At 49.5% G+C, this 19068-nt stretch overlaps 3 protein-coding genes across 7 annotated transcripts in view; all 3 read right to left on the bottom strand.

Annotated features, from left to right (window-relative positions):
* LOC103129275 (matrix metalloproteinase-15-like) overlaps positions 1-5350 on the bottom strand; it is an 8432-nt gene extending 3082 nt beyond the window's left edge. The window contains exons 1-7 of one of the 2 annotated variants that reach the window (XM_007540316.2): positions 4688-5350; positions 4239-4387; positions 3492-3614; positions 3103-3395; positions 2858-3019; positions 686-975; positions 480-618 (exon numbers count right to left, since the gene is read on the bottom strand). In XM_007540316.2, coding sequence (XP_007540378.1) covers positions 480-618; positions 686-975; positions 2858-3019; positions 3103-3395; positions 3492-3614; positions 4239-4387; positions 4688-4870 — 1339 coding nt within the window. In that variant the 5' untranslated portion in view covers positions 4871-5350. Of the gene's footprint in view, positions 1-479; positions 619-685; positions 976-2857; positions 3020-3102; positions 3396-3491; positions 3615-4238; positions 4388-4519; positions 4650-4687 lie in introns of those variants that run through there. The other variant, XM_016664930.1, reaches the window with a different exon arrangement.
* Positions 5351-6117: 767 nt separating this feature from the next.
* Positions 6118-11394, bottom strand: zpd (zona pellucida glycoprotein d). Of its 2 annotated transcripts, none has more exons than XM_007540315.2 (10): positions 10451-11394; positions 10319-10355; positions 10139-10246; positions 9371-9579; positions 9139-9293; positions 8950-9064; positions 6834-6958; positions 6579-6762; positions 6394-6499; positions 6118-6328 (listed from the first exon to the last, which is right to left on the bottom strand). In XM_007540315.2, exons 1-10 carry the CDS (start codon positions 10469-10471, stop codon positions 6207-6209), a joined length of 1182 nt encoding a protein of 393 aa, XP_007540377.1. In that variant the 5' UTR covers positions 10472-11394; the 3' UTR covers positions 6118-6206. The 2 variants fall into 2 exon arrangements, with proteins under 2 accessions (XP_007540377.1, XP_007540376.1); XM_007540314.2 differs by having other exon boundaries at positions 9139-9296; positions 10451-11392.
* A 2748-nt stretch (positions 11395-14142) lies between these two features.
* The window catches only part of nup93 (nucleoporin 93), a 13558-nt gene continuing 8632 nt past the window's right edge, over positions 14143-19068 (bottom strand). The window contains exons 10-23 of one of the 3 annotated variants that reach the window (XM_016664929.1): positions 18629-18786; positions 18393-18558; positions 18225-18318; positions 17038-17229; positions 16837-16963; positions 16691-16763; positions 15784-15828; positions 15543-15659; positions 15336-15454; positions 15122-15239; positions 14971-15054; positions 14473-14601; positions 14264-14372; positions 14143-14229 (exon numbers count right to left, since the gene is read on the bottom strand). In XM_016664929.1, the coding sequence (XP_016520415.1) occupies positions 14228-14229; positions 14264-14372; positions 14473-14601; positions 14971-15054; positions 15122-15239; positions 15336-15454; positions 15543-15659; positions 15784-15828; positions 16691-16763; positions 16837-16963; positions 17038-17229; positions 18225-18318; positions 18393-18558; positions 18629-18786 (1533 nt within the window). In that variant the 3' untranslated portion in view covers positions 14143-14227. The other 2 variants (XM_007540312.2, XM_007540311.2) reach the window with 2 other exon arrangements.

The raw sequence follows: 19068 nt of genomic DNA, 5'->3' as shown, positions 1-19068 counted from the left end.
TCGCCTGGAGGACAGGGGGACAGACAGGGGGACAGACGGGAGGACAGACAGGGGGACAGACGGGGGGACAGACGGGGGGACAGACGGGAGGACAGACGGGGGGACAGACGGAGGGACAGACAGGGGGACAGACAGGATCTTACAGCCGGCCTGAAATAAAGGGTTAAAGGGCCCGCCTTCTGGCCCAATGGTAACGTGCCGCTGCTGGTCATGTGACTTGTGACAAAAGAGTTTCCATTCCCATTTTGCTTGAGTTTTTTTAAATTGCTGTGTTTCCATTAAACAAATGTATTATTGTAATTTTAATTTGCTCATTTCTGCGGTTAGTACAGCAGAGAGAACTCTAACTCCGTGTTTTCCTCCTGCAGCTCGGCTCCTCTGGAGTCCCGACACACCGGAGCCACACTGGGTCCCTCCCCTCATGTTGAGAAACCTTTCCACTATGGCGTCGGAGAAAGGAAGCAGCAGGAAGTCTCTACCTTTAAAGAAGACAAATTTCCCGTCGTGTCGTTCGTAGGCGGCGTCGATGTCGTCAGGGAGACCGTTCCAAAAGACGGAGATGGGCATGGGGTAATTCTCCAGGACCCGGTTCCTCCGGACCCTCCAGAACCAGCGGCCCTGCAAACAGCCACAGCTTACTGCTCAGGTTCTGGAAGCCGAGCCGGGGTTTAGGGTCGGCTCTCACCTTGAAGACGAACATCTCGCCCCGCAGCAACGTCACCGTGTCAAAGTCTCCGTCACAGATGCTGGGCGGGGCGTCTCTCCTGACCGCCGGCGTGACCGGGTCCGGCCCGGTCCAGGTGGTGATGGGCAAAGTCAGATGAGAGGTAGGCGTGGCCAGAGGAGGGGTGGGGGTTGGATCCGGGTTGGTTTGGGTCGGGTCGGGGGGATCAGGCATTGAGTGGGTGGGTGAGGAGGATGTGGAGGGGGGCGTGGGAGGAGAAGTGGGTGGAGCATCAGAGACCACAGGAGGACCTGAAGAAGAAGAGAGCAAAACAGAACCTGAGGGAACGACGGACAGAACCCGACCCAACAGAACAGAACAGGATGCCTGCAGAGCCACATGCAGCTGTCCAGACATGCGGCGTCCTGCAGCTCCTGATCCCTTTATTTCTGGCCGGCTGTAAGCATGTCGGATCATACGAGCCAATAGAACCGGGTCACCTCAACAGCTTGAGGAGGAAAACAGGAAAAGTGCACTTCCTGTTTGGGGCGCTGGTGTGAATTTTCTCAGATTCCTTAGATTCTCTGAATCTGTCGTCACGTTCAGAATCACATGAACATGCGTTTCTGATCCGACTCATCTGTTATCTCCATCAGTTCCTAATGGATCTCTGATGAAGACTCCTGAGTGGTTCTGTGGTCTTTAGCTTCACTGGATCCGGTTCTGATCCAGGTATATTATCTGACCAGAGGAATCTGAAGCTGCTGTCCTTCAGTAGCGAACAGATTCCTTTGAACGGTTCTATGTGGTTGGAATCGACCCAGTTAGTCAGAATTGTTCTTTGTTTGTATGGCTTTGGTAATGAATGATGCTCTGCTTTCAGGTGAATAGGTATTGTTTTTATTTAATTAAAAAATATAAAATTAAATTAATACAACTGATAGAAATTAATTGTTTTTAAATTTAAAGGAGCAGAAAATTATTTTTTATTTCTGCTAAAGCAATTCAAGTCTATTTTTCTTTAATTGTGCTTCCAAATCATAAATAGATCTAAATGTTTTTAATGCACATAACAGTAAAGAACAACTTGTTTTTTTATTTCCATGACTTCATTAGAAAGCTTAGACACTTTCAGACCCAGTAAATAACTCAACATGCCAAGTGGACGTGTTCACATTTACCAAACAGCACCACTTCATTAGGAAGAAAATATTTTCATCCATCCATTTTCTTTACACTCTTGTCCCTTAGTGGGGTCGGGAGGTGCTGGTACCTCTCCAGCTAACGTTCCGGGCGAGAGGCGGGGTCACCTGGACAAGTTGCCAGAATGTCACAGACAATATTGTAATTTCAGGTTGAATTATATGCTGAACAAAAATATAAAGGCCCGTGTCAGATATTGTTGCCATGTGGAGGTAACAACAGTAAATGAACATTTGCTGAACTAATATTTCTCTTGATCTGTGTATAATTTTTAATCCAAGCTGCTGTCAGTGAGCATCACTCAGTGAGTTATTTACTCAGTGCATTGTGGGACATGTCCACTGGGTGAGCAGACAAGATGAAAACAACTGGACAATAAAAGGCCCCAACACGTCACATGATGTCTCCAGTCATCAGACTGTCTGTGTCCGCTACGGGAAGCCGACTGGGTCAGAATCAGACTCCTCATCCTGACCCTGATCATGACTGTCAATCCGCTACAAACGGCAGAACCACGATGATATCAATGCCGATATGAAGATCAGTAATTACTGAAAATATAGTTTGAGTTTCTCTATATATTGTGTAACCCAAATGTTAATAAAACTCTTATATTTGACACGGGGCTTTATATTTTTGTTTAGTGTAATTTAGATGTGTTTTTGCGGAGTCGATTTCAGGTTAGCTGGTCTGTGACTGTTACACGGGTTAAGGTGTTCCTCAGCCAGAAAACGTTTGAGAAACGCTGCAGTAGATTGTAGTACCCATAGTGAGAGCCAGGGGGCGCAGCTCCAGAACGGAGCCTTGAGGAACTCCACAACTGATTTATAACAAAACATTTATTGATCAAAACTTTAGCAACAGGGCAGAATGCCAAGCAGATGGTTAGCAAAACACTCCAGACCTGACTGAAGCAGGAACTGCTGACCTACTGACCTCCTGAACCCCTGACCTCCTGACCTGCTGACCTCCCTGCCTGCAGCGCCTCACCATACATGCGCTGGACCCCTGCGATGTCGTCGCCATGCAGGCTGAAGTTTTGCGCGTTGCTCCACTGGTAGAAAGGAGCCATGATGGCGGCGGGGTTCTCTGAGTGCTCCAGGCCCAGAGCGTGGCCTAGTTCATGCACCGCCACCAGGAAGAGGTCGATACCTGCAGCACAGGTGACAGAAACAAATGTTGTCATGGAAACGTTACAGGATGGGCAGCCCGACTGCAACCGCCCAGTATCGGACCTTCCTGGTTCTGGGCGTCCAGCGTCCACGGCTCGTCGGCGTCGAAGTGCATGTCTCCGCCAGTTCCCGGCCCGGGGTAGAAGGCGTGGGCCAGCGACCCGCCCTTGCCGTCAAACAGGGACATGTCGCCATGGAAACCAGAGGCAAAGAGGAGCAAGATGTCAGCGGCGTCCCCCGCAGGTCGCTCCTGGAAGCACAGTGGCGTCACGCTGCTCCACACACCAAAGGCCCGGCGGATTGCATTGGAGGTCCGGTTCAGACCCAGTGAGGGTGGGATCCGCTCTTCCAGAATGCTGGCAGAGCAGGACAGACGCCTTCAGAACCGGAACCAGCAGAACCGGAACCTTTGGGCTGAAACGTGGCTTTGCTTCAGACTCGGGGAAACCAACCTGAAGGAGAGTTGCTCCTTATCCCAGCGCTGACCCGTCAGGGCGAAGCGCCTCGTCCTGACCTCGCCGGCCCCGTCCTCAGGCGTCCTGTCGGGGAGGGCGCAGCGAGGCCGCTGCATCGCCCTGCGCCACACACACAGCTCAGCTCACATGTTTACATACACATGGCAGGCCGATGTGCTAACAAAGACTGAACTTTGATGACTTTAAAATGAAAAGTTTCACTTATTGAAACACACACCGCCTCTAATATTCATGAATATAAAAGCACACCACACTTTTCAGATTTTCTTTGAATCTTTGCCACTAGCGTCATTGTTGGGCCGGGGGGCGGGGGGTTTGGCCTGGGCCGCGTTTGTTGTTTGACGTTTACCCAGGAAGCACATCGTGAGTGAAACAGTCACTGGGACTGATTACTATATATACCATTGAGGGACAGTAACTGTAACATTACATAAACCTTTCTGAACAGGCGAGGGCGCTCTTTCTCCGTCTATAGTCAGACCTCAAAGCGACTTGAACCCATTCCTTCCTCCCTGCCACCTCCAGACCCGGGGCCCTCATGGGCACCCAGCCGCCCCCCTATAGCTCCGCGCCTGATCTTTGCCTTCAACCTCAAAGCTTTCCTCTGGTGCTCCGATCCAAATTAAATAAAATAATTAAAGTTTGCAGTCAGAACAGGGAAATGTTTAAAAGGTTAAAGGCCGTGTTGGGCCTGCAGATGGTTGCCATGGTAACGGAGCTTACGTCAGCGTGGCGGCGTCCAGGCGGCCGGTCGGCTCCAGGCCGTAGACGCGCTGCATGTCGCTGACGGCTCTGGACAGAATCTGGACCGAAAGCGGGCCGGACATCTGGAGACTGGACCGGGACAGGTAGCCGAAACGACGGAGCCACTCCTACCAGAACACACACACGTTTTCAGGTCACAGGCTGAACTGGACCCGGTTCCAGCAGCAGATGGTTCACATCAACATTCCTGCTCTGACAGAGAGGAGAAAAATTTACTCAGCAATAGAACCGAACCGGACCTGGAGGAACGGGTCAGGGGAACCATCAGGAACTCCTGAGGGAGAAAATCCTCAGCAGCAGATCAACCAGATGTTCATGACTTCAGGAGGGAACTGAACTGGGAACTAAACTGTAAGGGAACTTTGAGCCAGGGCCCGGAAGTGGGAACGCCGCTCTCCTCCCTTTACCTGCGGGTTGAAGTTTTCCTCATCAGGCGTCTCTGCGCTGCAGGAGACCAGCGGAACCAGGCAGACCGACATGATGATGATGATGCGCATCTTCCTCTCTGGCCGCAGCTGATGCGATGATGATGAAGATGAAGAAACTTTGTCCATTAGACAGAGAGCGCTTCTTCTTCCTCCGCAGGCCATCCAGATTCCGAACTCTGGAGTTCTGATCTAAAGTTGGACCGCAGAACGGTTCGGATCCTCCGGCCCGGTCCAATCCAGGGATCAGCTGCAGCAGGACTCACATACCCGAACTGAACCGAGCTCAGAGGAACCGGATCCTGGAAAGTTCAACAGTTCCTTTCGTCACCGCGGAGAAGTGGATCCGAAAGATCAGAACCTATCCGAGGTTCTGCTCACACCGTCAGGTCACATTATTTCAACATCTAAAGCGGTAAAAACGACGGAAAAACCCGAATAAAGTCGATCCATAATTTCAGAGCAGGTCTCCTCCCTGTATGGCAGGTCATTATATCACATAATAAAAGCCCAGTCTTAACTGCTTGGATTCGAAATGTACCCTCACCGGCTACTTTATTAGGTACACCTGGTCACAGAGTCCTCGTTAAACCCGACTATCTCCATCCCTTCACCGAGGCGAGTCTGGTTCTGATGGTTCCTCTTCTGGTCTCAGTCCAACAAGCAAAGTTCAAATATGCAGAACCGCATTATTTCCAAATAAATGTCATAATCTGAACAAACGGGAAGAAACTGCTCAGAAACCAAAGATCCAATTCTGTTTATTTCATGTTCTATAAAGCAGTCCGGTCCCAACAACCCGGTTACTCTGTCGGTTCTGAGCCTCTGTTTGACCATCATCTTCATCACGGCCTCCGGAGCTGCTGCTCTGATTGGCCAAGTCCATGGACGGTTCTACGGGGGCCAGTGGGGCCCCAACGGGGCCAGTGCCCCAGCAGAATCGGTCCTGGTTGATCACAGAGGGTTTTAAACTGCAGGTAGCCGGGCCCTTTAAGGGACCTCCAAGCAGCTGAATCTGGGCCCGTTCTGAATTGAAAGAACTTGATTATTCTCTGGTCAAACGGCTTGCCATACCTTCTGTAGTTGACCTACATTCATAAGGAGAGCCGAGGCCGCCACCTGCTGTTCTTGTTGTAGAATTGCAGCTGCGCAAACAGATTTACTAAAAAATTGGAATAGTTTCTTTCCAACCTTATTCTTTACCACTTTATTTTGTAAGTTATTAGGTTTCTGTTGGCAAAATTTAAAAAAAAAACAAAAAAAAAACAACAACTTTTGACCGTCTACATGATGACTTTAACATGTCTGCCTCACGAGCCCCCAGGTTTGGTCCGGTTCCTCCATCACAACAGATTTAATACATTTTTGGTTTTCTGCATCAGTTTCTGGCTGGAATGAATCACATCTAGAACTTGAAAGTATTTTGAATTTTATAAAAAGCTGCTGTGAACAGGAGGAAAACAGGAAGTGATGAAAGAGGGTTCATTGGAGCTTCCTGCCATCAGGGGCCCTCGGGTTCGGGGACCCGCCTCCTGCCGGCCTTGGCCATGATGATGAGGAGGGTGAGGAAGAGGCCCAGCGTCCAGACTGCGGCCACAGGAAGAACCGCCACCGTCAGAACATCTGGAACAAAGCAGACATGAAGAACAGAACCTGGAGATGAAGGACGAGGAGGAGGAGCAGCTCACTGGACTCGGGCCGGTCCGGAACCTCGACCCGGATCGGTCCGTAGGACAGCAGACCGCGGATGGGAAGCGGCCTGACGGCTTCCCGCTTGCTGATGGAGCCACAGCTCTGAGGAGAAAAACTTTGTAAGTTCTGGGAGGACCAGAGGAACCGGGCCGGGTTGGAACCGAATCGGGCCAGGGCTCACCGGCAGGCAGGACGGCTGGTCGTCCTGCTCGCACAGCTGGACGCTGCAGTGCAGGTAGAACTCGGCGGGTCCAGCGGTGAAGCGGAACATCTGGAAGCGGAACCGGACCCTGGAGCTCCGGCCATTGGGCCCGACCCGCTCCTCAGCCAGTGGGAGGAAGGTCACGGTGGGGTCGGCCACGCAGCTGAGGAAGAGGAGGAGGAAGGGTGAGGAACTGCTTCCTTCAGCACAGAGAGGAGCGGAACCGGTTCTGACCCGTTCTGGATGAGGCTGTGAAGCAGTCCGGTGGCGTTGGGCTGCCGGGACGGGCTGGCCCAGCAGTCATCGACCCGGAGCAGGAAGAAGTCTGCAGGCTCAGCCACGGAGACCTCCACATGCAGCTGCAACAGCGAGAGGGCCGGGGGTCAAAGGTCAAAGGAGAGGGTAAAACTGCTACACGGATAATATTTCAATGTTTCACAGCATGTTGGATTCATCTCAAAGCTGCAGCATGAAATAAATGATGCGGGTTAAAACCGTTGATACGGGTATCGCTAGTGTTGTAGTGGCTCCAGAAATCAGGTGCTAAGGGGGAGCTAAGCATTTTACTGAGGATGCTATGAGGATCTTTTGTTCCCTATAGTTAAACACACACATTAGTATTGTTATTTTAATCAGACTGATTTGCATTTATTTGATGCTTAGACGTCAGGATGAAGCCTTGAGCCATTAGCCAGATTACTTCCAGATATTACATCGTTTAAATCAGCATTTATGACAAAGGGGATACCCAAGTATTGATCCTAACCCTATCTACGTCACTTAATCATTTGAAGCGCCATGATGTACATCGGAAATGAGAATCTGGAATATTGAACTGAGCGGCTAAACTTGTTTTTCCAAGTTGTTTTTGTCATTTTATTCTTGGTTTCTACTTGCTGGAATCGAGCTAATTTGTCTGTGAACGTAACACCTGGTTGGGCTCATAGACGGCGCCATTTACAGCTAGCTTAAAAACCGGCCGTACCTCCTCCCTCCTGACGTGTTGATCAAATTACAGACTTTGCCTGAATTCACACCACATGATTTATGTCACTATGTCATAAACAGCGTTTCCCCTGAAACCGGAGCAGCCTTAAAAACGTACAGAAGACGAGACATCATGTTTTTCCCAAACATGCTAGGCTACCTGACTGGGTGGCATTGTTTCCATGGTTACTGTTAGACGCTACCTTCTCCATAATGCGATATTTGATATCTTTCTAACCATATTTACTTATAAAGTATATGAACGTTAATCTTCTTGCCGTGTATAAAGTGTTAGCTGTAAATCCGCCGTTACACCAAGAGCTCCCAGTCATCATGACTGACTGCTGCATCTTTCCTCATTTAAATAAAATGACAAGCTTGGTTTTGACCCTTGTCTGTTGATGTTGTGCTTAGTACTGGTTACCTTCATGCTGAAGTTTACTACAGCATGTTAGTTACAAATCTTGGAGTTAGAATGGATTCTCATCTTCCATTCGAAAATCATATTAAGCATCTATTTAAAACCTGTTTCTTTCATCTTCACAATATCTCCAAAATTCGTCCATCTCTCCTTCTCTGATGCAGATTCTCTCGTCCATGCCTTTGTCTCCTCCAGGCTCGACTACTGCAACTCTCTGTTCATTGGAATCCATAAAAAACATCTTCAGAAGCTCCAATACATTCAAACCAGCGCAGCCAGGATTCATTGAGGGCCCGTAAATCTGACCATATTACACCTTATTCTGCATGACCTTCATTGGCTTCCTGTTACAGGATTCAGTACAAAATCTCTGTCATTACACATCAATGTTTAAACGGACCCTCTCTGGATTATCTGAAGGACCTTCTCATTCCACATTCATCCACCAGATCTCTGCGATCACAAGACAGCAACTTCCTCCACTTTCCTCGCTCCAGATTAAGGACCATGGGAGATCGGGCATTCGCTGGGCTGCCCCCCGTCTCTGGAACTCTCTCCCGGATTATTTGAGAGCTCAGCAACCACTGGTTCACTTCAAAAGAGGCTTAAAGACTTTTTTATTTAAGCAAGCCTATTCTGCCTCCACATGATTTTTATGATGTTGATTTTATTCTAATGAAAAGTGCGGTACAAATTAAATTGATTATTATTATTATTATTATTATGATAAACACCATCAATATCGTCCAGTCAGTTCATCTAAATGAGGGACATATTTTCTCACAAATTGCGACCACCGATTGGTCAGTTGCTGACAAATACCCTGGAATTTAAGTTTTAGCTTCATTCTGGAAGAATCCATTAGTCACCTTTTTCCATCCAGTCATTATTCGGTTAATCTAGATTAATCGGACCAGAACCGGGTCCGCTGCGTCTCCTCACCGGGTCCCGCAGCTCTATGGTCGGCGTGCCGCTGAAGGCCCGGCTGAAGCTGCTGTCGGCGAACAGCAACATCCGAATGGTGGCGTCCGTCTCCTCCACCTGCATCACCGTCTGGCTGATCAGCCAGGAGACCTACATTACCGCCGAAGGTCCAAACTGTGGCGGGATGACCGGAACCGGTCTTCTCACCTGGAGATGGGCCGGACCGGAAACGGCAGGCTGACTCTACGAAGGTTCGGGTAGACGCAGGTGAAGTCCAGCTTAATGGCCGGGTCTCTGATGATGTTCCCGCTGACCTGAGGTTCCGATTGGACCGTGAGGGAGTACAGGAGGTGGGTCGAGTTCTTCTGCAACAGAAGAGAGGGAATCTGTTTGGATCACGGGTGAGGAAAGTCTGAAGCAGTGGGATCGGGTCCGGTACCTGTAGCGGTTTCCCTCCGCAGGCCAGGTACTTCTCTCTGGAGGTCCGGAACATGAAGAACGGCGTCCCGGCGATCACCTCCCTCTGGGCCCGGCAGGACCGGTTCGGCAGGTGCAGCGACTCCAGCGGGACCTTCAGGTAGGAGAAGAAATCCTCCGCGGCCCGGATGCTCATGAAGTCTTTGCCGCACAGGACCTTCACCTGCGCGCCTGGAGGAGGACGGACAGCGTCACGGCGACAGAAACCCGCAAAAAGCCGCAGAGCGTGAAAAAAAAAAAAAAGAAACCGACTCTGGAACTTTAAGCAAACAGAAGCGCCGCTCCACGACTGACTGGTTAACCAGATTTATTCTAAATTAAAACTCATTTCATGGAAACGGCAGACATCTCTTACCCGCAGGTTGTGCGGAGCGTCCGCAAACAAAATAATCTGCGGGACTTTCTGGCTTTAGACCCAGAGCATCCAGACACACCCAGCTGCTCAACACAGGCAAAACCGGAGAACATATTTCTAACGAGCGGCCATGTTTTCTGTCCGTTTCCTGCGGGACAAACTGCGGGCGCTGGTTGGTCACTTGCTGACCAATCCACTGACAGGTGACGTCATGCCTAGTGGCTCAGAACCAGGATCTGAGCCAGCGGGTCCAGATGAGTCCAAACCTGCTGGTTCTGCTGCTGAATAAGAACCGACATGATTTTAACGGTTCGAGCCTTCAGAACCAGACCTGAGGTCCGGAGCCACCAGGACCGCCGGGAAGTGAGCACGTACTGTGTCCGCAGTTCGGGCCGTATAGTCCCGCGGCGCAGCGGCAGCTCCTCCGGTCCGCGGACAGGACGCAGGTCCGGGGGTCACTGCAGTTCTCCACGCTGCAGCTTCCTGCTCACACGCAGGACGGGATGAGTCCATCCGAACCGGAAACCACACAAGAAAAACTTCTTCTGTCCTTACCTTCAACTCTGAGACACATGAAGCCGAAGAGGATCAGCTGAGGAAGACAGAGCAACATTTAGCTCTTCACACTGCACAAATCAGCCGGTTCTGACGGTCCAGTCAGTCGGTTCTGACGGTCCAAATACCCACCTTCAAACCGAGCGGCCCCATGTTCCGGGAATCAGTAGATTCGGTTCGGTTCCGTTTCTCTGCGCTGACAGAGGATCCGGACGCCGCCTCTCCTCCGCTCGTTTTCAACAGCTGCAATCAGACACACCTGGTTTCACCTGCTAGCCGCGCATGCGCCTTAAACACCCGTTTGGCCTGTTAATTTGATATGTCTGCGCTCCTGCAGGAGCCAGTTGAGGCTCGGGCAGCTGGTCAGGATGCCTCCTGGACGCCTCCCTGGTGAGGAGTTCCGGTCCCACCGGGAGGAGGGAAGACCCAGGACCCGCTGCTGGCCTGGGAACGGCTTGGGATTCCCGGAGGAGCTGGAAGAGGCTGGAGAACCCGGATGAAGCGGAAGAAAATGGATGGATGGATGATTTATTCATGCACACTAAGAAAGAAGTTAAAATAAGTTTGAGTTAAATAAAATGAAGGAAAATAAAACAAGCCTTATTCCTATATAACCACCAACACAATTTTAAAATCAATATTTTATGACTATTTTCTTTAATTAAAAACAAACACAAGTCTGGACTTTTTGAAATTAAAGTGAACTGTTGGACTTAATTTATTTCTGTCTCTGTGCTCCACCAGGTTCGGTAACCAGTAGGACCGACCAGAACCCCTCAGTGTAGTTACCTTGAGAAATAATGAGATTTGATTATAAAAACAGGCTTTAATACCGAAAAATGATCAAATGTTACCAGGCATCCAAATGGATCAGGTACTGAGTGACATTCAGAACTCAGCTGCTGGACGGAACCAGGAGAGGCAAAGATCAGAGTTTAGCTTTTATTCTTCTCTGCAGTTTGTCCCACGAAGCTGAACTTGGTTCCAATTCCAGCTTCCGATTCGGGAAATGGCTAAAGGGTGATTCCACCTAATTTTTCCACTACCTTCCGCATCTTTAAAGACTCTAATTTAAAAACTACAACTCATAGACACTTCAAACCTGGATTAGATTATTCTTCTCTAATAGCAGAATATTTTAATCCATGTTTGGAATTTGTGAAACCTTTATGTGATTTGTGAAACTTCACTAAAGATCAGATTACTATTCATATATGTTCCATGCAGTTTTTTTCAAATTCAATTCTAATTCAAAACCACTTTATTAATCCCAATGGGAAATAAAATGTTGGTGTAACTCATTAATTATTCAGAGTTATTGTAGACGGTGATGGCTGTTGGAAGGAAAGAGCTTTTGCAGGGGTCTGTTAAGGGAAGTTTCACAAATCAGAAAAAGGTTTCATAAATCACAAACATGGTTCTAAATATTCTGCTACTAGTTGAAAATAATGTAGTCCAAGTTTGAAAAGTCTATGAGTTGTAATCTTTAAGTTAGAGTCGATTAAAGATGCGGAAGGCAGTGAAAAATTAGGTGGAATGGCCCTTTAGCCATTTCCCGAATCGGAAGCTGGAATTGGAACCAAGTTCAGCTTCCGGTCTGTTCCCTCCAATCAGGTTCAGCTATTTACATACGACTGTCACACATAACATCGTTTTCAGGTCAGAAATCTGCAGGGAAGAGACTAAAGTGGGTCAGAACATTTTAAAACCAGCCAAAAGCCGCAGGACAGAACCGGAGCCATCTGCTATCTGGGTCAGAACCAGAACCATCTGCTGGTACTGGGCGGAGATGCAGTCTGAACCAGAACCTGAGGTTCGGTTGTAACTTAGTGGATTTCTGGGCGCCATTTCTAACAGTAAAAAATGAACAGCAATAATTTTCTTTATTTAACCTTTCATAAAGCAAAGAGGCTGTTAATTTTCAGTCATATTTTCACCATATTGTTCATACATTAATAAATATCAGCCTTCCAACATTCGCTAGTTTTAGTGTGCAAACTAAATATTGAACTTTCAAATTAAGTATTCAGCTAGGAATTTAAATATTTCATTTGAAAGCTAAATATTATGACGTCATTTCCCCCTCAGACCAGAACCGAATCACGAACCCAGTCGCCTTCTCTGTTCCTGGAGAGTTTCAGTGTGAGAGCGCCTCATGCTGGCCAGGCCCTGTTACTACAACACGTTGGGACTTCATGGGTTTGGATGTTCACGAGGAACTTAAAACAAAACACACACAAACAAAAAGTGGAGAAAGTGTAAAACTTTCAGGCTTCACCAGCTGACCGGACGGCGGCCGCAGGTGGCCCCCGAGCCCCGTGTTGAGCCCCTCGGTGACGTGATGAGTGATGCGCGGCCGCCCTGGTGTTGAGAAATGGCCGGTTTCTGGCAGCGCTGCCATCGGCCTGATTCACAACACCAGCTGCAGCAGCACGTCTGAGAGGAGGTTCGGCTGTCGGTCCGGTTCCGACGCGCCTGCAGCAGACAGAACTGAAGGGAGGATGATGAGGACGAAGATCTGGACGGGTTCTGATGGATCCAACGTTTCCGGCTGCCGGTTCTGCTTCCTGTTGAAATGATTTCTGATCTGATTGTTCATGAAATATTTCTGTCTTTGCTTCCCTCAGGCCCCGAACCGGAACCGGCAACATGCCGCAGGTCACCGCGCCTGCAGCAACTTGTCCTCAGACATTCTGGATGATTTACTGTCAAAAACAAAACCATCAAGTCTGAAATTATGATCTGAAGGTTTTTCTTCCTTTTCAGGGAAATGTTGACAAATTATCAGCCAATCAGCGACCAGATCTAAATCTGCTGCTTGGATCCAGAAAAAATGACTAAAATATGATTTAATTAGCAACCAGTTGATGAGATGGTCCTGAAGCTCAAGCCATGTTGTTGTTACCTCTATGATCAGAGACTTCCTGTCGGAAACAGGAAGTGGATTGGGTCAGAGGATGATTAGGGGTTAGGATATTTCGTATCCATGTCCAAAGTGGACGTGTCCAACAGAACCAGCGTCCCCTTCTGCACATTTAGAACAGATTTCAGTTTTTCATTATTTTTTGAGTCAAATAAAACAAAACAAAAACAAAACAAAAAAAACTGTTTAGACAAAGGAAATAAAGATCAACATCTAGAACACAATGCGTTCAGTAAATGATTTCTGACCCAGACCCCTGAACACATCCTGCTGGTTGCACAACTACCACTTTTTTCTTCCACTCAACTTTCCATTAATACACTTGGATGCAAAAATGAATATGGAGATAACTGAACAGGCCTGCTTTATCCTTATTTATGATTATTATAACTATAAACCTGATTTGGGGTTTTAATTGCTGGAAGCCGGAAAATAAACTTCTGAAATATTTTGCTCCATCTGGACTTCAACATTTTCTATTGAAAAGCTGAAATAGATGAATTTTCTACATCAGTGAGGCAGTAAGATGTTTTAGTTATGGAGGACAAACAGCAAACATGAGGAAAGTGACCAAACGTCCAACAAAACACGCACAACTGAAAAGCTTTTATTTTGAAGGTACAAACAAAAAGACAAAAAAAAAAAAAAACTGACAGGAAGTGGAAAAAATGGGGCATCAGAAAACAGAAGGTGTGGGGTTCTGGTTCTGTATCTGGTTCTGTCGGGTCCTGGTTCTGTCAGGTTCTGGTTCTGGTCCTGGTCCTGTCGGGTCTTGGTCCTGGTCCTGTCAGGTCTTGGTCCTGGTCCTGTCAGGTCCTGGTCCTGGTTCTGGTCCTGTCAGGTCTTGGTCCTGGTCCTGTCAGGTCTTGGTCCTGGTTCTGTCAGGTCCTGGTTCTGGTCCTGGTCCTGTCGGGTCTTGGTCCTGGTTCTGTCAGGTTCTGGTTCTGGTCCTGGTCCTGTCGGGTCTTGGTCCTGGTTCTGTCAGGTCCTGGTTCTGGTCCTGGTTCTGGTCCTGTCGGGTCAGTTCATCAGCAGCTCCATCTGGACCAGCCTGGCGTTGGTGTCTCCGGCCATGTTGTAGGGAATCGTCCCGGCGAAGGTGATGAGCGCTCGGGCCTGAAGGCGCAGCTGCTGTTTGATCAACGAACCAATCGGATCAATTTCAGCTGTTAAAGTTTGCTGGCACCAAATAAGCTTTTAATTTGAAAGCGTCGGCGGCATTTCCTCTCACCGTGCCTCGGTCCTCCACGGTTCTGGGTGAGCGGCCCGGTGTGCCCGCTGGCGCCCCCTTCAGGCGTTTGTACTGGGTGAACAGGATGTTCATGGTGGCCAGCAGAACTTCAGACAGGTTGTGACGCACCTGAGGTCAGAAAGGTCAAACTGTTTACTGACCTGGGACAGTTCAAAGGTCAAACTGTTTACTGACCGACTGGAAGAATAAAATCTGTTCAGCCAAGATGGAACCGAGTCGGCAGATTTGGTGTTTTAACTTCAGAAACATGAAGGGTTCTGTTAGAGGGGGCTGAAGTCAACCCGCCAGCTGGGGGATTGAACTATTAAACAACCGGATCAGAACATTGAAGTCATCCACCTTGATTCTGAGGCAGATTGTCTGTCGCCCCCTGTTGGCCTGCCTCTGCTGTGCAGGAAATCAACCTCCACCCAGGACTAATCAGTGGGCGGAGCCAGAAATAAGCCCCTCCCACCTCCATGGATAAGCCCCTCCCACCTCATCGCTGAAGTTCCTGAAGGCCGCCACTCGTTCTTCCACGCTGTCCTGGCTAAGAGGAAGCAGCTTCAGGCGCTCCATCACCTGCAGGCAGACAGATGGGCCGTCAACACTGGCAGCAGCCTCTGGGGTCAGAGGTCATTTCACTCACGTCGTAGGCTCGGTCCACGTGTCCCGCGTGGTACTCGTCGAAGAAGGTCATGAGGTCCAGCAGCAGGTAGAAGGTGCTGCTGATGGACTTCTCAGCAGCTGTGCCCTGAGAGCGATACCTGCACAGGGAGCAGGATGCGGAACCAACGCCTTGGACGTTAGCGTCAGCTTCGGACCAGGTGTCAGCACCATGATGCGAGTGTTGCCATGGTTACCTCTCGGCGATCACCACGGCCGTGTTCTTCAGCCTCTCCTTGTTGGACTGCGGAGCGCTGACCTGAGCGATGACTGGACTCAGCAACCTGTTCATCAGCTCCAGAACCTTATCTGGGTTCTGCAAGGCATATAGTCAGCAGAACCATGTCAGCAGGCCCAGATGGGCCCGATACAAACAGGTTCTGCTGTTCTGAGGTTCTGCTCACCTTGGCCAGCTCGTACAGCCTCACCGCCTCCTCAAACAGACCCTTGTTCTCGGCCTCCAGAGCCACTTTGCTGATGATGGTTCTGGTGTCGCCTGCAAACTTATCGATGATGCCGGGCTGCAGAGGAGAGCACACAGTCAGGACCTGCAGCTCAGGCCAAATGGGTCGGAACCGTCTCAACATCATCAGGAAGCAGCAGAGCTTCAGCAGCCTGGAGGTGAGGAAGAGGAGGACATCTTACCTTCCTGCTGCCATCTTTCTCCAGCTTTCCTAGCAGCATGTCAAACTGCAGGAAGAAACACAAAGACCAGAACCTCACATGTCACGGAAACATTTAAACATATATAAGGAGCAGTGATCGTTGCTCTGACTTATGATTACTCCTTAAAGAAGTTACTTGTAATAATCAGTAAAGTAACAATGTTAGATTGCAAGTTACTCCATGACTTCCATTCAGCAGCTGCTGCCTCAGCATAAAAACAGCAGCAGCATCTAAAAGTTGCTGTTTCTGCAGATACTGATATTATTATTATTATTATTATCATCCCACAGAACTGAAAGACTTTATGCAGCTGTTAGAGATTTTTTGTGTCGGTCAGCGATCAGCCTGTTCTGGGATCGATTGGTAATGCCTCCATCCTCCTCTAGGGGTCAGGTTAGCAACATCACCCATATGAACTGAACTCTGATCCAGAACCACACAGCATTCTGGGAGATGTAGGCAGAGGAAAGGCTTTAGCTGCTCAACCGCACAGCGAGCTAAGCTAGCTGGTAGCATCAACTAACTCAGTCGCCCTGTGGTTGCCTAGCAACAACCTGTTAAACAACCTGCACAGCAACAGATTCAGGTTTCACCATCATGTTTCAAAACTGCTTAGAAATAAAACCCAGCAGTTTGGCAGAAATTCAGATACTCAAAACAAAACTATCAATATCAACTGATATCAAACGATGATATTGTGATTCTTTCTTCAGCTGTGCAGATGAGTTTGAGTGATTTTGTCAAATAAAAAATGCTTCGGTTCCGTGTCGTCTGTAGCAGATCCTGAAGCAAACCTCAAATCATTTCCACATAATTAGAACATGTGGAAGCTTCACGGAGCTCAGGACGGGAAAACACCCGGAGCTTCCTGATCCGAGTCGCTCACCTCTCGACTCTCGATGACCAGCTCACTGACGCAGCGCATGAACATGTTTTCTCCCTGGCTGTCCTTCTCGTTGCTGCAGGACAGACAGACAGCGGCGGTTAGAGACGGAGACTCTCCCAGCAGCAGAGGCGACATGGAGGACGTACCGCAGGAAGTAGAAGTACTGCAGGGCCTCCCGCGGGTCGGTGGACTCAAACTTGCGCGTGTAGAGCATCAGCAGGCGGATGAAGTTGAGGCGGCGGACCATGGGCGGGTCTCCGGGCTCCTGGCTCACTGCAGGGACACGGAGACGCTGTGACCACGTTCCCCGCAGCGCGGATCGCTACGGTAGCAGGAAAACGACTCACGCAGCTGGGCGCTCTGACCCGACGACTTCAGCAGCAGCCGCAGCTCGTACAGCACCAGGGCCACGTGCACGGCGTGGCTGCGCAGCCGCTCCACCCGGAACAGGAAGGCCACGGCCGCCTCGAACTGAGCCGTCAGGAACAACACCTGGAAGTACAGGAAGGGGTGCTGGCTGGCCGAGAAATGGGACTCTCCTATTGGACGAGAAGACGGAAACGTCAGCAGCGGGGCTGGAGGGTCAACGGCTCCAAGATGGAGGGATAAGATCATCCAAGATAAAAATAAACTTCATCTGGAATCAGAGAGCTGAACCGACAACCTCTCTGCCCAGGAGCTGCTCAGAGGAAACCGTTTCCTCCTGAGGTCAGAGCTACAACATCCCAACAACGGATGGATGGGATTAAAACTTTGTCTCATCAGAAAATCTGTTTTTCAATCATTATTATAAAATAAGTTAAGAAATGATGTTTGCCATATTCTCAAATTCATCAAGCTGCTCCTTCAGTTGCAAACAGGAAATGGAAAAGTTTGTGACCAGAAACCAAAGAAGCCGTCCAACAGCCATGAACCTGAAGCACAGAAAACTCCTGGGCACTAAAATCAGAAGGTCTGAGGTAAAAACTCTTCGTCCAAACAGTCTAGACCCTCGGCTGCTGAGGAACTTTACTACGATTTGATCTGATTTTACCAGATCGCTGGTAAAGCCTCATGGAGGCTCCTCCTCTGCTGGGTTAGGGTAAACCGCTAACTGGGCGCTACCTCTGTTAGTTGTGACAGAGGTAATGCTACAGCTCCACCGTGAAGGAAGCTACGCTATGAAGCTAACACAAAGCTACATTACTAAGCTAACGCATAAACAGCCGTCCCACTGCAAAGAGAGAAGAGCTGAACTGAACATCTTTGCCAGCCAATCAGAAGTGATGAAGCAGCAGAGAGCCGACAGGATGGGACAGGAGTGAAGGAGTTCCTGGGCTTCTAGTGGGAGTTTATGGAAAAGGTTTTAGCAGCAGACAAACGGCTGAACTGTTATAGCGGCCATCTTTCAATGATGATGGAGATTAGAGTCAGGAAGATGATGAAGAGACCAGTACAGTCTTCCTCCAGCTGAGCAGCTCCTCTGATCTTTTCATACTGATTCACCACAGAGAACAGAGCAGAGTTAGCGTTAGCGAGGGATGAAGGTGTGTACCGTAGTCTTCCAGCAGCTGCTTCTGCAGCTGCGGCAGCGTCAGTCTGTCCTGAGGAGAGCTGCTGCCGTCATCGTCGAAGCAGACCTGGTTCAGCTGCAGGAGAAGCACAGCGGCGTTAGAGAAGAGGACCGACTCCACCCTCCTCCCCACTGGGACCACAGCGCCACCTTCAGCCACAGGTAGTCGTCCGTCTTGTCAGCCACCTCCCCGTGGCTGTCGTTGACGTCGCACTTCCCAATCAGGCAGTAGACGGCCCGCTTGTAAGGGTCGGCGCTGTTCCTCAGAGCTCTGCGGTAGTGGAGGCGGAGCTTGTTCTCCGACGCTGGAGAGAGGCTGAGAGTAAGAGAGGTGAAAGGTCAGCTTCATGTCCGGGTCCAAACCGACCTCCTGGACCGGGTCCTACCGTTTGTCTGGGCTGCTCATGTACTCCTGGAACCAGGACTTGAAGTCTCCCAGCTGATGCTGCGCCCGGCTAACCACCGTCATGGCGGCGTTCAGGTCGCCGCAGCGCAGGCAGTAGTAGATGACGGCCCAGACCGGCTGGCCCTCCACCTCGCCGTCCTGCAGGAAGTGACACGGAGCCATCAGCTGCACGCACCGTCACTGGGTTCTTTACCACTTCCTGCTGGCAGAACGTTTTCTGGGCGCCGAGGCGTCGCTCCACCCTGAAGGTCAAACCTCATTTCTGATGAAATCTGATTTTTCTTCATAATTATGAAATGTGATGAAGTTTCTGTGTGTGTGTGTGTGTACCTGTGTGTGTGTGTGTGTGTGTGTGTGTGTACCTGTGTGTGTGTGTACCTGCACGCCCGGGAGGGGCCCTGGCAGCTTGCTGGTGGGGAA

Source organism: Poecilia formosa, unplaced genomic scaffold (genome assembly GCF_000485575.1).
Source record: "Poecilia formosa unplaced genomic scaffold, Poecilia_formosa-5.1.2 Scaffold531, whole genome shotgun sequence".
NCBI lineage: Eukaryota > Metazoa > Chordata > Actinopteri > Cyprinodontiformes > Poeciliidae > Poecilia > Poecilia formosa.
Note: the sequence above shows the minus strand (reverse complement) of the source record. Positions and strands in the feature narration are given on the sequence as shown.